At 38.0% G+C, this 22,466-nt stretch overlaps 1 protein-coding gene across 1 annotated transcript; it reads left to right on the top strand.

The window, feature by feature from the left end:
• The first annotated feature begins 3,070 nt into the window (after window positions 1-3,070).
• slitrk6 (SLIT and NTRK-like family, member 6) lies at window positions 3,071-21,938 on the top strand. The gene is made up of 2 exons (XM_079896286.1): window positions 3,071-3,549; window positions 18,142-21,938. Exon 2 carries the CDS (start codon window positions 18,162-18,164, stop codon window positions 20,607-20,609), a length of 2,448 nt encoding a protein of 815 aa, XP_079752412.1. The 5' UTR covers window positions 3,071-3,549; window positions 18,142-18,161; the 3' UTR covers window positions 20,610-21,938.
• The last annotated feature ends 528 nt before the right edge of the window (window positions 21,939-22,466 follow it).

Raw genomic sequence — 22,466 nt, 5'->3', positions numbered from 1 at the left:
TGTATATCACATGGACAATCTTTGAACTTATGAATCTATTGTTCTAGAGCTAATCGATTTGGCTATTTTTATTCAACTTAAATCCTGTACAAACTAGAGTGCTGCTTTGGTACTTTTGACTGAATTACCGCATTTACCGGAGATCAGTGATTGCATCGAGCTGAGCATGTCTTAACTCAGCATTCATTAGCAGCTGCTGACTCCGAACTTCGGAATGCTGCTTCCCAGAGAATCTCAGTGTAATTCAGCCCAAACAGATGGAAAATGCAGATGCCCTATTCTGCAAATCAATTACATGCATTGATAACGCCACTCTATTGGCCGCAATTCCTTTGCAGTATATAAGTAAAATGTAAAATATTTGTATTCTGCTATTGCATTGCATTGAAGCATATGCACGCACACACACACACACACACCTTAACATTTCTCAAGTTCAAGAATCTGTCACTTTGCAACCCAGAATGACCTCAAGGTGCTTTCATTCATTTATGCGTGTTTCTTTGAATGTGCACTTCTGGCCCTGTGGGCTTTCAGAAAATAAACTTGTGAAACACACATTCATGCTCTAGTTTAGTATTTGATTCTATCAATGTAAAATGTATATCCATTCATCACATGGAATTTTTTAGATTGTTTTATTTTTCTGAAAGTCATGAAGATTAACACCACAATGTCATCTCAAATTATGTTTCAATGTGTGCTTGAAATTAAATTAAACATTTTTGTAATAAAATGATTAACTCCTTTGTCTTGCAATAAGGCTAGTTTCATAGATAGCATTTCATACATCCAAAAGCATGCAATTTAATCAATTTTTACAAATAATTTGACAACCTTATAGCTTGAAAATGCAATAATAGCCATAACAGCTTTGGTTGATGTGATATTTCCCTTGTTTGTTTTTTGTTTTTGTTTTCTGTTTTTCTTCACACATCACTGATTTTTAATCTCAAACATGCTCGATAACATTGTTGCCTCCCTGATAACCACGCACACTCACTTTTAATAAAACTTTATCTGGGAAAATTGTTAAATCTGATGAAAAGGACCCCACAACTGAGGGTCGCAATTTATGTAAAACAAAATAATGAGAAATTTCACACGTTTTAGAGTTTATAAAAATGTATAATTTTTGATGGATTTTCATATTTTATGAATAGGTCTGAGAGAAGGGCAAAACAATATGATCTATACAAGGAACTTGAATAGCCTAGTTGCAAAGGTAAAGGATGAAAGCATAACTCTTCTCATGTTTTGAAATATTATATTTGTATTCATCAAAAGCATGTCAGAACGCTGTATTGATTTATGTCAGATACTGTGCATGTGAGGGTTGACTCTTCCTCTCACGTGGGTGTACTCACCTTACATAATGTGGATAGAGAAGGTGTGGGCTGCTCTGGGTGTTTGCGCAACACTACCTGAAAACACATGAATACAAGTGAAGAAAAATCAGTCTTCCTCTTTTCCACTCATGTATAAGAGTGCAATACACCTCATTTTAATAGTTAAACACATTACAACTGATAATTAAATGTGGTTTCTGAAATGGCAGGTTTCAGTTACACATAACAGTTTCAACGAATTTACGCTTTATGACTCACAATGAGCTATACATGATCTCGTCAGTCTGGCTGATGTCATGATGAGACAGAAGAAAAAGTGTGTGTGGTTGGGTGGATCCTAGGAAAACTGAAGAAATTATGATTTCATATGAATAGAATTATTTGTATCATTTCATCTTGATATCAGTTTGCACATCTTGTTGATAAGTTCATTAGATGAAGGTTAAAACATACTTTAAATTAGTTACTAATATAACAGTAAATATACAGTACTATATAAATATAATGTATATTCATATAATGTTTTACTTTTTTACAACATTTTTAGATTTTTAAAAATATAATTATCACACTACTGTAGCCTACACTGTAAAAAAAAAAAAATGATTGTGATTTTAACGGTCAAAGACTGTAAAAATGCTACAGTGAAAAACTGTTAATTGGTTGACAGAAAGTTTCCTTACTATATACGGTAAACAACTGTGATAGATCGAATGGGTACATTTAATGTAATTTTACTGTAAAATACCGTTAAAGTATTTGGAAGTAATATACAGTTTTTGGAAGTGAAAAAGAACAAGTCATTGTATAATTTACAGTGAAAAAACGTAAATTGACATTCCCACAATTCCCTGCGTGACACTTCACATTTGATGTATTTTATAATATGACATTAGGGCTGTATGTTACATTTAATGTTGTTAAAAAAAAAAAAAAATCATGTGTGTTACCATGGTGTTTGTGTGAATGACACTGCAGCTTCTATATATTGATACTAACTAGATCTGCTTGTGATGTGCTTTAATTCATCATCATTGTCAGTGTGTAACTGTGGTACAAAACAGATATTAATACTTCAATAGGTCAGTAAATTAACATTTTATGAGATAATTAAATATGGTTTATTACTGTAAATTTAAGTAAAGTCTGTAAAATCTAAAATGTTGTATTTTTTACGGTAAATTTGCACAGCTGCCAGTTTTTTAACATAAATTTAACAGATTGTTTTTTACAGTGTACAGATTTTAAGTATACATGTTTATATGGATTGTTGCCCGCTATTAAAAAATAGGAGATTCCTTTTACATATCAATATACTGTACATATTAAATACATATTCAAAATATATAGGGATTCAAACGAGTGAAACTTCTCAGATTGTGTAAAAACATGCCCCGCTGTAGGCTATTTTCCTTGAACATATGTTTTGTTTTTTTTCGTAGTCAAAACTTTAATGTATGATTCAGAAATGAACGTTTAACAATAAACCTCACTGCAGTAAAAAAGTGCGACAACTTCCTTCAATTATTCATAAGGTAACAACATAACTAATGGCTGAGCCTCCTCAGATCTTTACACTCCTGCAGAAGTCCTGCTCGCGCTGCGCAAGGATGAGTTCAGGTCGGTCTCTCTCTCTCTCTCTCTCTCTCTCTCTCTCTCTCTCTCTCTCTCTCTCTCTCTCTCTCTCTCTCTCTCTCTCTCTCTCTCTCTTCCATATGGAGTCACGATAGCTCCTTTGACTGTACGGAGGGAGGAGCTCTAGCGAAGTGAAGCTCCAGCACAAGCTCATTCACTGGGCAGATCGAGAGGCTAGAGAATATGTCCATCATCATACCTTCTATAAGACACCGCGGGGGTCAGGCTCTCTCCGAAGGATACTGAATTGTAATCGCGGACTTTAACTCTCAACCACTGGACTATCTGTGAGCTGAACACTGAGACGTGAAGCTCCCCCAAAAAATGCGGAAAATCGTTACTGGACACATTAGTAAATAATAAAACAAATCATCATTGCGCGATGGACAGCTGAGGGCAAGTTGGACCTGGACTTGTTCCATGCGTCTGTTTGCGCGGTGGGCTCTTCCGTGCCAGGGAAGCCTTTTGAGAAGTGCTGCAAAACTGGGTGGTTTTGTTTGATCCACAAAAGCACAAATAACTTGGCCAAGTGGAGCTACAAAGACTCCTGCGCTGCGTAATTTGGGTAAGAGTTGCTTACTAATGGCACATCCGAAGTCAAAGCAAGCAAAGTGTGATTATTCCATGCACTTCTGTCTCTTTTTCTATAGGACTGAAAGTGTTCAGAATGAATGATTGGTTGTATAACGGCAGATGCGATCGTTTTTGTATCATTTAACGGTCTTAAACATTTGTTAAAGATTGAAATGTTGGCACAAAGCCTAGATTGCTAAATGCACAGCACTTGTTTGCCCTTTGAACAGTTACATGGTATGCTTCAAATGCACCTCCTCTTATAGCACAGCAAATTTTATGTTTAATATGAAAGTATTTCAAAAGTATAATAGGCAGTGCTAATGTAACTCTGTCTCCTGTGATCTCAAGGACACCTTATAAGGTTTATTTTACTTATTCATTCCCTGCAAATTCAATCCCTGTAAATGAAACTCAGGTGACTTCATTGTGATGTAGCCGTCTGCAGCACAGATGCTCGCCTTCAAAGTCACATTTACACAAAGGCAAAGACACACACACACACACACACACACACACACACACACACACACACACACACACGCACACACACACACACACACAGCCAGACATACCCACACACACAGACAAGTCTTAATTTAATGTCTGGAGAGGCAGTTTGCAGCACCCTCTCTAGATGCTCAAGAGATATTGATATGCAGAGTCCACATTAAATCTATCTCGGTGATTAGAGAGGTTTAAACTAAACTAGCATTTGTTAAAGAAAAACATTGGTTTGTGCACATCTAAACGTTTGTTGTTGTTGTTGTTTTAGTGAATGCAACACACAGGATAAGTACATAGCTATAGATATATGCATTAGGATTAATGTGTAGGATTAATATGTCTGGAGTCTGGTCCTTTTTATTGTTAAAAACAACATACTAACATTGTTAATATGTTTTGTGGCTTAACTGGCAGAGCGACACCAGGGTTATGAGCTGATTAAATGAAAATCACTTTGCATAAAAGTATCTGATCAATGCATACATGTGGGCAGCATGCTGATATTGAAATCATTTTCCATTACCAGCACTGATTATGAACAACATTTCAACTTTTTGAGGCCTTGGAGACCCCAAGTATTTAAAATTGACAGATGCAATGCGTTTTCACATGCTAACATTTTCCGACACACATGCACGGTACCTGCCAATTACGGTTTGTTTTACCTCAAACAGAATCAATACTAGCCTTGAACTCTTAAAAATAAAGTTTCCAAAAACGGGGGTTTGTAGCGATGCAATGGATCCACCATTTTTGTTTCCACAAAGAACCTGTCAGTGAACAGTTCCTAAACATACATTTTTTTCTAAGAATATTTCAATAATCTGAATAACATTTTTCATTTTAATTTGTGCAATGTTCCATGTTAAAGGAAAACCTCTATTTTAAGAGTTTAGATAACAGTCACATATGCAATATATCAGAGGGTTAAAAGCATCAATAATATCAGTCTAACGGTCAGAAGTACATATTAAAAATGACATTAGAGATTTGACATGTTTTTACTAAAATCAACAGAACATGAGCGTTAAACAGTGTACTTTTACAAATAGTGAATGACACTCCACATCGAGTGGGCGACTTTATTAGCTTCACAGGACTGTGGGCTTTTCTTTGGCCTCTGTTCTTATATGTGGGTGTTGTGGCGTCTCCCTGGGGCGAGCACATCATTTCCTCCATAGTGCCACAGACACAATGAAGGGCCATCTGCGCTAGCCCACTGATTTGCGCAGGGTAAAATGGAGCGTCACTGATTCACTCATCCCTTTGCCCCGAGCCCAGTATCCACTCTTTCTCTTCATCTCTCCATCCCTCATTCTCCTGCGCTGGATGTTAAGGTCCCCCCAGTGACATGCTGCGGATGGCAACCTGCAACAATCTGTTGTAGGTTACTTCCCTTTATGGAGAGCTATGTGATTACATGCTCGACAGTGACACAAACATCACCGGTGCGTCAAAACAAGCGCATTTGGATCTCGATACCTGGCTAGATCTTATTCAAATTGTCAAAATGATGTTTGCATTTTACAAAGTATAAAAGCAGCACTTGATTAAAATTATATACTTGATTAAAATTGTACCAATTAGGATTTCATTGTAATGAGAATGGGATTTTTTTTTGAAAAATCTGCTTGTCTGTTGAAATGCTTCAAAGTGTTGAAGGTGGTTGCTAGGGCATTGCTTTTAGTTGCTAAGGAGTTTGGATTTTTAGTGCATTGCTGTATGGTTGCTTACTAGCCCAAGTTAAAAGAGTCCACCCCCATGTCTCTAGAAATGGCCCAGGTCCTTGTCTGTGTGGGGATTTAAAAAAAAAAAAAAAATTTTGCCTGTTTTATCGACCACCTGGTCGAAATGCTTCAGAAAGTAAGCACACAACTGGAGTCCTTCATGTCTATAGCTCAAATGATGCTGGATGAGTTGTATCCCAAATGTTAGTACTTTAAGCAAACCCCTAATCCATGAGTGATGCTTGCCACGCTACTAACAACTATTCTCAACTTTGTTGGGAAGAAATGCACCTGCAGTTTCAAAGGCTCAGTGTCTGTTGATGAAAACAACAGTGAGAAAATTAAATCATCGATCTTCTTTCCCTGCATTGAGATAACGGTTGCCCTTGTAAATACATGTGATTGTCTAGAGGATTCACATTGTGCGGTTAGAGGAGTTAGATTTATTGATGCTGGGCAACATTGAAATCCTTTTTTTTTCCTGGCCAAATTGAGGGAAAATAAAAACTGGAGAAGAGCGCTAACATGAACAGAGATGCACAGATCCTACATTTCTCCGCCCGTTACCGACAGCCGATTCAGAATGACATCTGCCGATACCGATAGTTTGATCTCTCAATAATTCTGCAAACTAAACAGGGAACCCTCTCATTTAGAACATTACTATAATATTAGAGGTTAAAATTAACAACACAAGTATTATATTCAACTGGTATATATTTTCAGATATAATAATTACACTCAAATAAAAACTGAAATGTTTGTATGCAACTCGGTTAGTTTTCCTAACCACTTGTGTTCATGACAAATTTATTCAAGCGTACATATATAATTAACAGTTAATAAGCTCCTCTTTAGTGCTTTTTATTTTATTTTATTTTATTATAGCAAACTAACCAACTGTGATCTTTGGATAACTTTCCTGATGTAAATGCAACATTAAATGGTTAGTTCACCCAAAAATGAAAATTAGCCCATGATTTACTCACCCTGAAGCCATCCTATGTGTATATGACATTCTTCTTTCAGACGAATACAATCGGAATTATATAAAAAAATGTCCTGGCTCTTCCAAGCTTGATAATGAGAGTGATTGGCCTTTGGAAGTCCATCAAAGTGCATCTATTCACCATTAAAGAGCTCCACGCGTCTTCGACGGTTAATAAAGGCGTTTATTAGACGTTATTAAACGTTTGTGTAGTTTCCCAGCCCTGTTTGTTAGAATCGCGAGAGGCGTCAATTGGCGTCATTACGTTGTGCGTCAAGTTCAAGGGTTACTCTAAGTCGATGCGTACGGCCGTCTGCCGGAAGCTAGTTATTTTAGTCGATAAAGTATTAAATATAGATATTTTTCTTACATGAACGCATCACTTCACTTCAGAAGACCTTTATTAACCCCCAGATACGCGTGAAACACTTTTATGATGGATAGATGCACTTTGATAGACTTCCAAAGACAAACAGCCAATCACTCTCATTATCAAGCTTGGAAGAGCCAGGACATGTTTTAATATAACTCTGATTGTATTCGTCTGAAAGAAGAATGTCATATACACATAGGATGGGTTCAGGGTGAGTAAATCATGGGCTAATTTTCATTTTTAGGTGAACTATCCCTTTAAGTGACACATCGTTCACAAGATCTTTTATTGATGCCTATCCGCGATTGAAACACTGATTGATCGATTGCATGACACATGATTCATTTCGGTAAGTTGTACTGTATCTTTCAACATACCTTCTGATATTCATTCATGTTTTTTCGTGCTGTAACTTTTATTAAAGAGGAAGAAAAGACCTGAGGTGCTACAGCGATCTGTCACGTCCCATTTAAGAGCATCAAATGCCATTTATTGTTTGAATTTTGTGATAAAAATGGACCGAATTTGAAATCTGAGACTTATCCTTATCGTATGTTTCTTATCAGAAGTAACAAAGCTCTTTGCAATTATTGGATGGGGGCGCACTACAAATAATGTTTAGTGTAGGGAAAAACTCAAACCTGCAACCCTGGCTTGAACTAAGGGTAATTCATAGTGTCAAACAGAGCCTGCTTTAACAATTTTTTAACTGTTAATGCATTATTGTTGCATTAACTTGCCCTGAATTCAACACAAGAGTGATTTTCTTCACACACAGTATGAGTTGCACTCACACATTTTTCCGTCCCCTTTTGATTGACAGGATATAATCGGTCATGACCATTGGCTGTTTCTAAACAATCGGCCAATGGCCTATAGAGCTGGTAAGTCCTGCCCATCCGTAAAACCCCGCTGGACCTCTAGGTTGAAAAATCGTCAATGCAAGTGAATGGGAGAAAATAATTATTTTCTGGTCCCGTTTGAATTGTGCCATGAATGTGAACATATGTTGTATGTGAATTTTTTATATAATGTTTCATGTTACGAGTTTGACCGTATATTGTACGATTCTTTGGCTAGCAGTTGTGGAAAAGACATAACGAGAAAGACTACATGTCGCCTATGTGACGTCGCCCCATAACACATTTCCCTCCACTTGTCAAATCACGGTGCTAATGCTGCGATAATCTATGGAGACAGATCGAGATGCCTGTGTGTTTTGTACCCAAATGTCACCATTCAAACCAAATGGGCTGTTCTTTCTTCAGATTCGTGTCGAAAGCAGCGAAGAGTTGTAGTCCACAAAGTGCTCTCACACAAAGTCTAACCGTATCAAACTTTTACCAGCTAAATTGTAGCATTCTTTACACGAAACATTATATTAAAAATCCACAGACAACATATGTCACATTCATGGCAAAATTCAAACGGGACCAGAAAATAATTATTTTCTCCCATTCACTTGCATTGACGATTTTTCAACCTAGAGGTCCAGTGGGGTTTTACGGATGGGCGGGACTTACCAGCTCTATAGACCTTATGTAGCCCCGCCCCTTTTCAGCACTGCGCTCGTTGTCTTTTGACTTCCGGTCTGTATTTTCTCAGCGATCTTACGTATTTATGAATGAACGGCTCGTTTTAAAATCTTCCCGGTCTACTGACATTTGTTAAAGGGATACTTCAGGATTTAGCATTAAGCTTTGTATTAGTAGAAAACCTGTAGTATTTTCGAATGACCATGCTTTCCACCCTCATATCTCCCTGAGATGAGAGATTTATGTATTTTTTGTCTGTAAAAAATCCTCCGATGACGCAAAAATCATCATTTTGCGTCATCGGAGGATTTTTTGGCCAGAGGTTAAAGACTACAGCCAGTAGGAGGCGCTAGTTCCGCATGTTTTCAACCCGCCCATAGGAGGTGGGATCTCACTCACAGAATGTACACAGTGTCAGCCGTCTTTCTTTGGAAGCTAAGCTTGCAGGCTCTTGTTCTGTGGAGAAAGCTGAGTAGTATGAGAAAGCTGAGTAGTAGGGGTTACCATCCTCTTTTTCCCGGACATGTCCGGCCGTCGAGATCGTCCAAAATGTCCGGGATACAGCTTTTGCTTTCTCTGCAGTCGCCATTCATTGTTTACATGCACACCTTTTGTTTCAATCTAACTGAATTCATTCCGATTGGTGAATCTGAATGTAGTGTTTACATGAACACTAAACAAGTGATCGGTTGATGTGCGTTTTAACATTGCTAAGAAAATTCCTGCTCCTCTGTGAGGGATACGAGACCGCTGCGTCTCAGTAATGATGCCACCGGCCTCGCGCCGTTCTCCCGCGCTCCTCTGCCTCGTCCTGCTCGCCACAGTGAACATAATGAATGGCGACTGTAGAACGCAAAAGCCGAATCCCAGACATTTTGGGCGATCTCGAAAATCCCGGGCAAACTCGTCACGGAGACTCACTAGCAGCTAGTCTTGTTGTTTTCAACTGCGCTCTCTTACCGGTAGGCGTGGCTTGGGAGTGGCCTCCTAGGGCAGCGAAGCACGAGCATTCTGGGAGTTGTTGTCTTTCATCCACATAAGCCAAAAATACATTTTCTGGCTTTTCTCAGTCTAGAAAGCTCCAAATTCAAAAATAATTTAACATTTCTTCTACATAAATGACCTATTTTAAATACACATTCATCTTTCCAGAGGTGAAGTATGCCTTTAAGACATCTGCTTTAAACATTACAGTCCTCATTATAACTTTCGTTAACTTTACATTAAGTAAATCAACTTCAAAAGCTAAATACTCCTGGACAGCAATGCCATAGAAATGAACAGAGCGACCGCAAAAACGGAAGTTCAAAGACAATATTCGAAAGATGGCGTCGCCCTTGTTTCTCTGGCGCATAAGGTCTATACATCTGTGCATCTCTTGAACAAACAATGAACCATTGTATTTTTATCAACTAACGTAACAAAGATTATTAAAAACGGTAACAAATGTATTGTTCATTGTTAGTTAAAGCATTCACTAATGTTAACTAATGGGAACTTATTGTAAAGTGTTAACGAATATATCTAGTTTAAAGTGCTATAAAAGGAAAACAGTTGGAAAGCTGTTAAAAGTGATGGCTATTTTATTAAATGATTACATCTCTGTAATATCTTCTGCATTTGTCTCATTAGCTACAGTCTTTTTCATAAGCTTCAGGCAAAAACGTAATTCACAGAGCTGAACGACGTGGACACTCATATGATTAATCTAGAAATGCAGCACTATATAATTTTAAGATGTCAGCTCTGTGTCAGACCCACTGCTGTCATTCTTCCACTTCATTTGCTTCAGTGACTGAGAAAATTATATAAAGTTCTGAACATTATTTATATCTTTTTCTTGTACACATGTAAGCTAACACCATATTAGACAGACTGATAGTTTTTTTTTTTTTTTTTCTTAAGAACATATGAATGGTGCTAAGGTGTTTGGGGGGTTATTTACCAGTGCAAGTGCGATGCTAATTGGTCCTTCTCAATTTTTAGGTATTTTACAACAATTTGGGGTACGTCCATTGCACAACTGGCATGAGTTTTGCAGCAAAGTTTAATACTTTGGGTTAGGGGTTTGTTCAAATCACTAACCCTGAATATGAGCAACAGTGATGCTTGATTTACTTTAGCATGTACCAATAAAATGGGATCACGGAAGTGTGGTCTATTAGAATAAACTGCAGTGAAGGGGAAAATCAAATGGGGAGCAGAAAAAGTGAGATAAACTTCCTGTTGTGATGTTGATTTGCAGGGAGAGGTACATCTGTTACATCCAGATGTTTGATTTTATGAACGTATTTGGTTTCATCTGGTAGATCTAACGGCTTATTCCAGCAAAATAATTACGGCACATTTGTTGTGCAACACATTTGGAAGAAAGCACACAGCACTTCTTCCCCTCCTATAGCTGTGATAAATACATGCATATCATAATATGAACAATTACAAATTTGGTGCACAGGGATGATCTATAGGCTCCAAAACTTACATGGGCATCATAGGCAAACTCACAACACTAATGCGGTTCCAAAATGTAGGCAACAACATAATGTTGTTTTCTTCACTCTTAATAATAAATGGTTCCATGACGAACCTTTAACATCAAGTCAAGTCAAGTCATCTTCATTTATAAAGCGCTTTTAACAATGTAGATTGTTCCAAAGCAGCTTTACAATGATAATAGGAAATTAAAGTAAAGTGTTTTGGCTTTATAGCAGCTCTAGAATCAAGTTATTGTCCAGCTAAATTTAGTTTGATGGATTCACTTCCGTCGCAATGATCATTAGTTATTAACTTATGGGCCGCTAACACGAAACCGTTTTAACAGAAAACTCTTAAGTTCTTTCTGTGCAAACTGATGGCGTGCACATGCGTATTACGAGTTCAGGGATGCACTTTTGAATATATGTTATATAAGCTTTCTGTATGTTTATATCTTTTTGCTGTTTTCCATGTTCTTGGAGTAGGTATATGTAAACTGTGTGTTTACACTGATTTTAATAATGGTGGGTGTTGGTGTTTTACATGTGTTCGGCCAATCAGCGTACACTTACGTCACTGGTAATTCCAACGCATTCTCATCCTAGGGCGTCATATACTGACGCTTTTGACATTTCGTCTACATCGAACGCACATGGCACCCTTTAGCGTCAATATGACACGCACAGAGCTTTGTTCGGTTATGGGTAGGTTTAGGTCTGGGGTAGGGTTAGGGTTAGACCGCTAGGAGGCGCCTTCTGGACCATATCTATCTGCGTCTCATATTGACGCTAAAGGGTGCCATGTGCGTTCGATGTAGACGAAATGTCAAAAGCGTCAGTATATGACGCCTTGGGATGAGAACGGGCTGGTAATTCCTATTGTGCTGGTTGAGACCCTACTCTGAAGTAGGAGCTAATTTAGTCTTCCCAAAAGGGAATAATTCCCCAAAATAATTCCCAGTTCCTGCGGTGCGAACACGGCAAAAAAATGGGTATTTCCACCATTAGTTCTATGGAACTATGAAAATGTGAAAACCCCCTTATGGAACCTTTATTTTTAAGAATGTAAGATCACTTGTTTTGCCATAACTCTACAGTAACATTGCATGCAAGCGATCAAATAATGCACTGTGACCGACTTCGCAAAAAAGTCAAAAGGCAAGTGAAGCAAGATAAATTATTTTTAGAAATTAATTAAACATTTAATTAAGGAATAGTAGGACCCCCCCCCCCCCCCCAAAAAAAAAAAAAAAGGAAAAAATTGTTTAGTCTAAATAAACTCAACATGTTTGTGTACTATGCATTTCTATGCTTATAAGAATGATTTTTGTTAATGTATTGGTCAAGGTCCATTTCAGGTTGTAGTAAGACAGGTTTTGAAACAGAGCCACTTTAAATTTATGCATTTAAACGTTGACCCCAGGATCAAATGTTTTGTTTGTTTGCATTAAAATGATGCAGTCACCTTTTAAAAATAATTAAAACCCCAAATTAAAGTCCTTATGTTGTACCTTGTGTGTGGATATTAAATGAGTGTCCTGATTTTTTAACACACTTCTATAATGGAAGCTTACTAGACCTAAATTATTCTACCTGGAATGAGGTTGTAACCCTAACCGCATTGTCTCGTAAAAATGTCACGTTTGTCATGTTAAAAGACGGAGGACTGAATTGGTTTGACACCAGTTCCACAGGAGACATGAAATATAAGACAATACTTGCAAAAGACTAGGGAAATTAAAGTTGTACCTGTCCTTTAAATAGCATATGGTAAGCAGATTATGCAAATGATGGGATGGCTTTGTGGTTTGGTTTAAGCAGTTGATTTGCTCCTCTTTGACAGGACCACCGCCATTGATTGCCATGCTTCATTGGCCAACCTTGTTCTGGTGGTGTTTCATTACTGATCAGATAAATAATGAATGACCAACCCTTAGAATTGTGTCTGAGACAGAAGCTATTCTCTCAAACTGCTCAAGCAAGACAATGCCTGCTGTCTACAAACAATACTTCTCCTGGGCCTGGATCAAATATAATTTACCTTGCAAAAAGGTTAGCATCATGAGTTTCTATAAAGATTCAAATGAGCTCCACATATAATAAATAAATAAATAAATACAATGACCCAAACACTTTTACTTTGCAATTTGCAGTTAGTTGCAAACTAGCTCGGTCTAGATTTGCTCCACTGGGCAGCTGGTAAAAAAATCTGCTTGTGTTGCTGTAGGGTTGCAAGCGATTGGAATGCAGCATCGCAGGTAAACAGCACATGGGGCCATACAATTATTTTTTTTTCTTGCCTCAAAACAAAAGACACTGAATTGTGATGTCAAGATAAGATAGTGGAAGCGAGAAGCACGCAATATATTTCCTCTGTTATGGATATATGAAGTGCTCAGCTACAAACAAGTTCAATAGAGTCCTGCAAAATAGCCTTGAGGGTTATTTTTATTTGCTTTAATTTATTTGAACATTTCACGGTACATACACCTCATATGTCATCAAACATTCACCGATGCACTGCTGTGATGGATTCTTCAATTGCGAGTATTTTTATTCTGGTCTAATGTTCAGTGGAACTGGCAAATTTGCATAACTATACATACATATGTGTACAATGCAGTGGGGTAGATATAGTAGCCTACATATGGATCTCTTCCTTTCTCACTGGTTACCGGGGCTTGCATAGGTCAGCTTCGAAATTCAGAATTTCAAAAATCACAAATAAAATATATTTAACATCTCAATTGTCTCTCTTAGTCTTAGACATCCTTGGATAAGTATACATCAAGATCTGGCCTATTGATTATTTCAACAAGTCATCAGTAACCTCAGAATTCATTTGAACAAAAGTGCATCGTCAATAATAAAGAATTAAGGTGGACGTATGAGAGTAAAACCCAAAGGAGATCTTTGCAATATCTTAATTGTTTCTCCGAGACAGCAAAGAGATTAAATAGAAAGCAAATGGAGACATTTGCTAAGGTTTTCTGCTTTTTTAGATTTTTATTTTCTACTGGTAAAAAGAACCAAAGTAATCTAATATGTATCTACTCTACATTTTCAAAAGAGATCTCAACAGTGTCTCAAAATGTGCTCAGGTTTGACAAGATACCTACAATTAAAAGTTAGAGATTTCAATATAAAATCAAATATTACATTACAATAATATGCACACTCATTTTAGACCCTATAATCCTTATGTACACTGTTAAAAATAAAGGTTCTTCATTGACATCTATTTTTCTGTTAAAGAAACATGGAACCTTTCCATTGCACAAAAAGTTCTTAATAGTGGAAAAACGGTTCTTGGATTATGCAAATATTTGGAAGAAAAAAAGGTTCTTTTGAGAACTGTTTAATGAAACCCAAAGTGGTTATTCTATGGCATCACTGTGAAAACCCCTTTTAAAACCTTTTTTTTTATATGTAGAGTGTATTTTGTTCGCTGGCCGAAATCACACACTATATATTATATCAGGGTTCACCAATCTCGGTCCTGGAGGGCCGCTGTCCTGCAGAGTTTAGCTCCAACTCCAATTAAACACACCTGAACCAGCTAATCAAGGTCTCACTAGGCATACTAGAAACTTTCAAACAGGTGTGTTGGAGCTGGTTGGAGCTAAACTCTGCAGGACAGCGGCCCTCCAGGACCGAGATTGGTGAACCCTGTATTATATAGTAGGCGAAAAACAGTATTTCAGAATTCACAGTACTCGCAAAAAGTACCCGGATGACACCCGGTGAGATTCTGAAGTGTGCATACGATGGACACTTTCCTATCCCATGAGGCCACGGGAGAGGATTTGTGGATGGCAGTGAATCGACGCAACTGACGCTGGAAGGTCACATGATAATGACGAACGAATGGCGAACAAAGTATGTCCAGATTACATTCATAGTACACGCATTCATACTATATAGAACATACTGTTTTAGCTGTCGTGAAGCAATTACTTGTTCAAAATAAATACCTACTCAAGAGAGTATGCGACTTTGGACGCAGCCAATCAGGGGTGCTTTTCCCAAAAGCATCGTTAGCCAACTTTGTTCGCAAGTTCTGTCGATATCAGCATAGTTCAACGAGTCAGTGATTCCCGAAACCATCGTTCTAACGAACATTCGCAAACAGCATCGCAAAGTTGTGTAGTTGGAACGACAGCTCTCGACCTGTGGTTAGAAGCAGAGTTTCTAGTTTGCATGACATGTGGACTTAATTAATCCTTATCTTGAGCAAAATAAGCAAGCTGACATTCAGCAGTACAACCTGTGTCTTTTTATTTAGAATGCATACAAATATCATTTTCCTCTTTTAGTTTGTCAAGAGATTTAAAGCACCGTTTTTGAAGAGTGCGCATGTGCGAACGTGCTCTACTATATAAGAACGAGCCTATGATTGAATCTGGAAATAAAGCAAAATAACTGAGAAAAATGAGAAATAGTCCTCAGATGCCATGTCTGTAATTTATAGCAAAACATCTAGCGTTAATTCGATCTCAAACAGATTCATTAAAATAAGTTATTACTCCACCACGTGTGTGACGTCATAAACCAATGTGGTTGAACGACCACTTTGCGACAATATGGTTTCAGGAAACAGTCGTGACTAGCTAGTTGATTTCTTCAACAATGCATCGTACTATGATAGTTAAGCAGCGAGTTACGTCGTTGTTCGGGAAACACACCCCAGAGCGTGACATTGTTGAGATTTCTTCTAAAACTAGTGGATGTGAGAATAGATAGGGTCTATTTCTCAGTTTTTAAAAAAAGTCTAAAGCAAAGATCTCCAATTGTACATTTAATCCCTTCACTATTTATGAGGAGTAACAATTGAGAGATCAAAAATATCTCATTCGTCACTTCTCTTTCTTATGGGATGGCCTATGCTTTGGGTAACCGTGTGAGAGAAAGACAGGGAAATTTGCTGTATCAGGACAGATGTTCCCATGTGGAGCGGGATAGACAGGCAGGGTGGGTGGAGACCTGAGGGATGTGGACTCACGGGTCGAGCTATATGTGCGTATGTGTGTATATAGATAGATAGTTAAGTAGATGGATATTAGGCTCTGCTTAAATGCATGAGAGCACAATATGTAGGCTTCACTGGCTCTTAATGGACCACAAATTCTCTCCTTACTGTCAACCACACACTGCTTGCTAAAAATAGGAATGGGACAGTTCTTTTCCCCCTTCTTTGTCCTGTCATCTAGCATGACATGCAAGCATTAATTTTCTCCGCAGTTTTTGTAATCTTTTAATCTAATTTTATTTATGCCCCCGCCCCCTTCCACTGCCTGTCTACCTGCGTCCTCAAGAGAGACTGACGAAAACCATCTTTGTTGTCTTCACACGCTGTGTTTGCTCAGAGCTGTCAGCGCACGCAGCCTGTCGGTGTCATGTGGCATGCCGGACCATTCAATGTTTGATTTCATGTCAATACAATTGGGAAGTCTTTCATTCCTCTAAGATTCACTGGGTCTCTGGGGTGTTTTATGTTTCAGTTAATTTACATAGAACTGTGTTATGTTGCTTTAAATGACATAATAACAAATGATAGCGTGTGGTTATTTTCCTTCAGTGGAAATGTATGAGGAAGAGGTTGCTATTTCATAACTTTGTCCTAGATGTCTCTCATAAAGTTCCTTATAAAAGATAAAAATAAGCAAATTAAACAACTGTTGACATATACTATATATAATTTACTCTGTAAAAAAAAAATTATACGATCAATAATCAGTGATTAGTGAAGAGCTATAAAATTAATTTGGATAGCAGATCAGATCAATTGGTCTGGGAAAAAATGTATGAGAAATGTTTGAGTTCATATAGGGATCTCTTACTTTTGATTTTCGACTTGAATATATCATTGAAACATTGGAGATGATCTTCATCAGTCCTGAAAACCCTTAAAAAAGAGAAATAGACATAGTCATATGAATCATTTTTATTTAATGATTATTGTACTGATTCCTCTCGACAAGTCTGATTTCTTAGCAGTTGCATGAAAATAAGTGTTTTGGTAATTTTGTGGAATGAATTTAGAAAAATAACTTCTTTTTTTTTTTCCAAATCATTAGATAAGAACTCATTAAAAGAGTAATTCGCTGCGGAGTCCAGTTCTTGACTCCTAACTAATACAAATAATACACAGTATAGATCTACAAGATTAATGTGGAAGAACCTGTTCTCACCTGTTGTGAGAATGTTCATACTGAGGTCCCTGAATTGTGCAATGTTTATGGACAACGTTCTTCTGTTTCATTCAAATGAATTCTGAGGTATAAGTGTTGGCAGTATAGGACACATCTTAAAGCACACTCATCCAGATGTTAGAGGTAACAGGGTCAGGAAAACCAGTCTAATTATGCAAAGACAAGTCTCACAGGGTGCCTGCTGCTGAGGATTGATGCAAATTAAAAATCATTCAGTTTGTCATGGTAAAATATAGGCTATGCATGCATACAAATTATTTGCCTTTGTTGTGAGAAAAAAAAAGGTGAAATCATTTGTTCATTTTTTTTTATTTACAAATTACGTGGCATATAAGCATAAGTCGGTTTCTTGATTAGAATTTAATTATCCCAATAATTTGAAATACTTAATTATTTCCCTAATGTGATGTAATCACCACTATCATCATCATCATCATCATCAATGACACAACCAAATTATTCATTTAGGACTATTACAGTGTTAGTTATAAAGAGTTCTGGAGTTCCACTCACTGCTTGTATGCAATAATAAAATGCAATATGTTAGCAACACTTTTAATAGCTTTAATAATTTAGCTGCTTGTGAATATCTGTTTATATGCACAGATTAGATTCCCGAATCATATCCTGATTAGTTTATTAGATTCCACACTGTGAACTCTTTGCAATAATTCCTATAATTCAGTGTTCTGCACATAGCTATTTTATGAGTTTGTTAACTGCACTCAGTAATTACCTTTCCTTCTCTCTCATGTGTTGTCTTTTTAGATATACTGAAGAAGGACACAATGCTGGCCAGGATTGTTTTCGTTTGCTCCTTCTTTGCTGGTGCTAGTTTTGGAGATACTGAGTCTAAGGTGTTGTACGATGGAGCTTGCAAATCTTTGTGCACCTGTGAAGAGACAGATGGACAGTTGTACATAAACTGTGAGGAGAGCAACATAAGCAAAATGTCAGATGTCAAAGTACCGTCAGATAAACCTTTTCATCTAAATCTATACAACAATGACTTAGTGGAGTTACTTGCAACGGATATGGATGCTTTCAAGAACGTCGTCACCTTACATCTCGGTGAAAACAGCATACAGGAGCTTGAACCTGGTGTGTTCAGTGCGCTGGGATCCCTGAGAAAGTTGCACATAAACAGAAATTACCTGGTCATGCTGAAGGAGGACACATTTCACGGCTTAGTAAATTTGGAATACCTTCAGGCTGACACCAACTTTATCCGGGTCGTGGAGCCTGGGGCCTTCAGCAAGCTTGTCCGTCTTAAAGTTCTGATCCTCAATGACAATGAGATTGAGTTCCTTCCGAGCAACATTTTCCGCTTTGTGCCTCTGACACATTTGGATCTGCGAGGGAACAAGCTGCAGACACTGCCGTACGTGGGTTTCCTGGAGCATATTGGTCGTATCATTGAGCTCCAGTTGGAGGAGAATGACTGGGTGTGTAACTGCGAAATCTTACATTTAAAGGTCTGGATTGAGAACATGCGAGCGCAGTCATCCATTGGCGAGGTGGTTTGCAACAGGCCTGAAGCTCTTAGGGGCACCTCTTTGGCTAGGGTCAAAAGGGATTCACTTTGCCCCTCTCATGCTGACATCAACCTCGAAGAGCCATCGAAGTCTCTAGACATGGTTGTCACCCCATCCACTAAGGTTGTTCAGATACCGAATGCCAAAGATGATGCAAAGATACCTACACCTGCAAACGGCCTAGGGCCTTGTGTCACAGTGGGTTTTTTGATGCACTGTGAGGACCGAGGTGTTCAAAGGATATCTGATCTAGGAATTCTTCAACAAAGCCCTACCATGCTGGTTTTGACAGGAAATATGATACAAAGACTTTTCAAATATGATTTTGTGACATACGACAGTTTGGAATTGCTCAATTTGGCAAACAACCAAATAGACTACATTGACAATGAAACCTTTCTGAGTTTGAGCAACCTGAAAAAGCTGCACCTGAATGGAAACAGGATAGAGAAAATATCTGCAACAATGTTTCTTGGCCTTCACAACCTGGAAAATTTGTACTTAGAGTATAATGTGATCAAAGAGATTGAGGCTGGATCGTTCAACCCTTTGACAAATCTAAAGCTCCTGTACCTAAACAACAACCGACTCAACACTCTCCCTGCACAAATATTTCGTAATGTGCCCTTGGTGAAATTAAACCTAAGGAAAAATGTCTTTATGCACTTACCGGTGAGTAATGCGTTGGACCAGCTTAAATATTTGGAGCAGATTTATCTTGAGGACAATCCTTGGGACTGCACTTGTGATTTGGTCAGCCTCAAACAGTGGGTGGAAAAGCTTAGCAAAGAAACAGTGGTGGGTGCCATCTTATGCCACACTCCTAAAAAACTGTCTACTGCTGAGGTCAGAAACCTGAAGCATGATGTTCTGTGCCCCGGCTTGGTAACCTATAAGTCCTTACCTGGAGGCACCGAGGACAGTATCCCAGTCACGACTGCACCGGAGGGCGGCACCAGCGGCTTCTTCCGGTCAATTACAGATGCAGTGCCACTATCGGTGCTCATCCTCTGCCTTCTCATCCTCTTCCTGACCGTCATTTTCTGCGCTGCCGGGATTGTTGTGTTTGTGCTACACCGTCAGCGGAGACATGCCAAAAAGAAACAGGCCGAGGAGCAACCTCGCGAGAGCAGTCCCATCCACCTGCACTACAGCATGTATGGCCAGAAAACCACCCACCACGTAACTGAAAGGCAAGGACCCAGCATGTACGACGAACCTTCCCATAGCCCCATCATTCAGGTCTGCAGGAACCCCAGTTACTGCTCTCAGCACAAAGACTACGAGTTAGATGACTACGATAGCGATAAACCTAAGCATATCTGCCATAGCATCCTTGACAAGGACAACGAATCCCTCCCTAACGTGAAGTTCAGGGCCGTCACCGACTACCCCGCTGAGTTTGTAAGTTTGGGAGACGCGAGCTCCTTGTACAAGAACATCTTAGAAAGAGAACGGGAGCTCCAACAGCTCAGCCTCACCGAATACCTCAGGAAAAACATATCACAGCTACAACCAGCTGTGGACATGCAAGTCCCCAACCACCACAAAGAGCTGAAACTAATGGAAACTCTCGTTTATACGAGGCCGAGGAAGGTCATGGTGGAACAGACTAAAAATGAGTACTTTGAGCTCAAAGCCAATTTACATGCCGAACCAGACTATTTAGAAGTCTTAGAGCATCAAACGACTTTCAACTGAGATAAGTACACTGTATATTTTGATTTGACAAATGATACTCCAAGTGCCTTGACAGTCCATTCTGATTTCTGATTTAGCCCGAGAGATATAATACAACAACGTCGGAGTAGAGGCAATTCTCATGATACAATCGTTTGATGCTGACACAATGTCTAATTTCAGGTGGACCTTTAGCTCTAGCATGCTATTGGACATTGCAGATGATGGATTATACATTCTAACACATTTCCAATCACACAGAAAGAGTCACAGAGTTGGACAAGATTGGCTTTGATACCAGAACTTTTCTTTTGCATTGTGGTTAATGCATTCTCTTTATGTTTGCTACATGGTAGGGGAGACTAGCAAAGAGTCACTTTACATTTCTATCTGTGTATCTCTTATTATGTACGTGGCAAATCTTTAAGCTCTGTTTATCTGTAGCAATGGAAGAAAACATGTTTTCTTTATTTTTCCCTGTCAGACAGAACATTTATGGTTAGTTAAAACATTCCCTGATTTGCTAAGCTTTGAATTAAACATGCCCAACACAGTTGTTGTTCATTAAATATTAAATAATGGTGGTACTTAGATCTCAAGATGTCTGAAAATTGTATTTATTAATAAATAAGGCGTCATCAACAGCAAGTAGCTTGCCAAGTGGCTATTGTTTTGACCCTGAGGTCAGACTTTATGACTGGGCTCATTTATCATGCCTGAAATTGGCGTCTCACCTGAAATGATCAACACGCCTGGAGAGTTTGTTCAAAAATTATGTCATACCGACCCACTTGCTCAGACCTCCACTGCTTCTGATATGGACAAAAACTCTGCTGGGCATCCATGGAGAAAATGAAAAGAAAATAATTGCACTACTCAAAATGCTATTTAAAGGTGGTTGATGACAATCACGTTGTGGGGCCGCACAGTCGATGCCATTTTTTTTCAAACTGAGTAGTGTAGCTTCTGGTTTGTAAAATAATGTTGTTTAAAGTTCCTTTCGACACAAATCATATTTGACTATTTTCTTTCAGCATGACAATTATGCAGGGTGTTTTATCTTCATTATGTGGCTGGAGAAGAAAAGAAAAAAAAATTATATATATATATATACATCTATATATGTATAGAGAAAATATGCACACAAGTTATTGTGTTGAGCCTTGAAATGTTTTACTGTATAGAAGAGCACCATAGCTTTATTTTGTACAAGTGTGGATGAGAGTTATTTATTCTGTATATTTGTACATAATTTAACATTTATATGTTTGTGTGCCTTTAATGTGGTACCAATTAAGCTGTAAATAAAAAAAATAAAAAAATAAATTGAGAACATTGCAATATGTATGGTCAGTAACACAAATAGCATGGCACAAGTAAATAAGAAAAAAAAAAACAAAGCAATGGGTAAAATGATGACAATGTAAAAAAGGGTTGATAGTTGATAGGGAGGGGGGGGGGGGGGGGTAATAGCAAAAATAATAATACAATTAATTAAGCACTCAGTTGTGCAAAGTTGGAGAAAAACATATATATATATTTCCAAATAAAATCTACAGTATTTTGGTGCAATGCATCTGTCACTTGGTAGAAGCTAGAAGAAATTGACAAATGACTACATGGAGAGATTGCTTGTCATGTCCTCATACTTAAACCAAGAGCAAACGTATTACTTATAAGTAAAATAAAATATGATCAAGACCACAAAAATATTGGTTACACTGGAGCAAATCAAGTTGTGAACCACTGATCAATGATTTATGCTTTTTCTGTTTTGTGAACTAACAGTAATAAAGTTAGATTTTTATGAGAATAAACATGTTTTGAAGTTGTGAAAATATGACATTTCAAAAATAGCATCAAGATTATGTCATGCCT

This window comes from Squalius cephalus (genome assembly GCF_949319135.1).
Source record: "Squalius cephalus genome assembly, chromosome: 2".
NCBI lineage: Eukaryota > Metazoa > Chordata > Actinopteri > Cypriniformes > Leuciscidae > Squalius > Squalius cephalus.
The sequence above is the reverse complement of the archived record's forward strand: the minus strand, read 5'-3'. Positions and strand labels throughout refer to the sequence as shown.

What these genes read in the sequence shown, in the direction of transcription:
- slitrk6 (XM_079896286.1), top strand. Translation starts at nt 18,162, where the DNA reads ATGCTGGCCAGGATTGTTTTCGTTTGCTCCTTCTTTGCTGGTGCTAGT.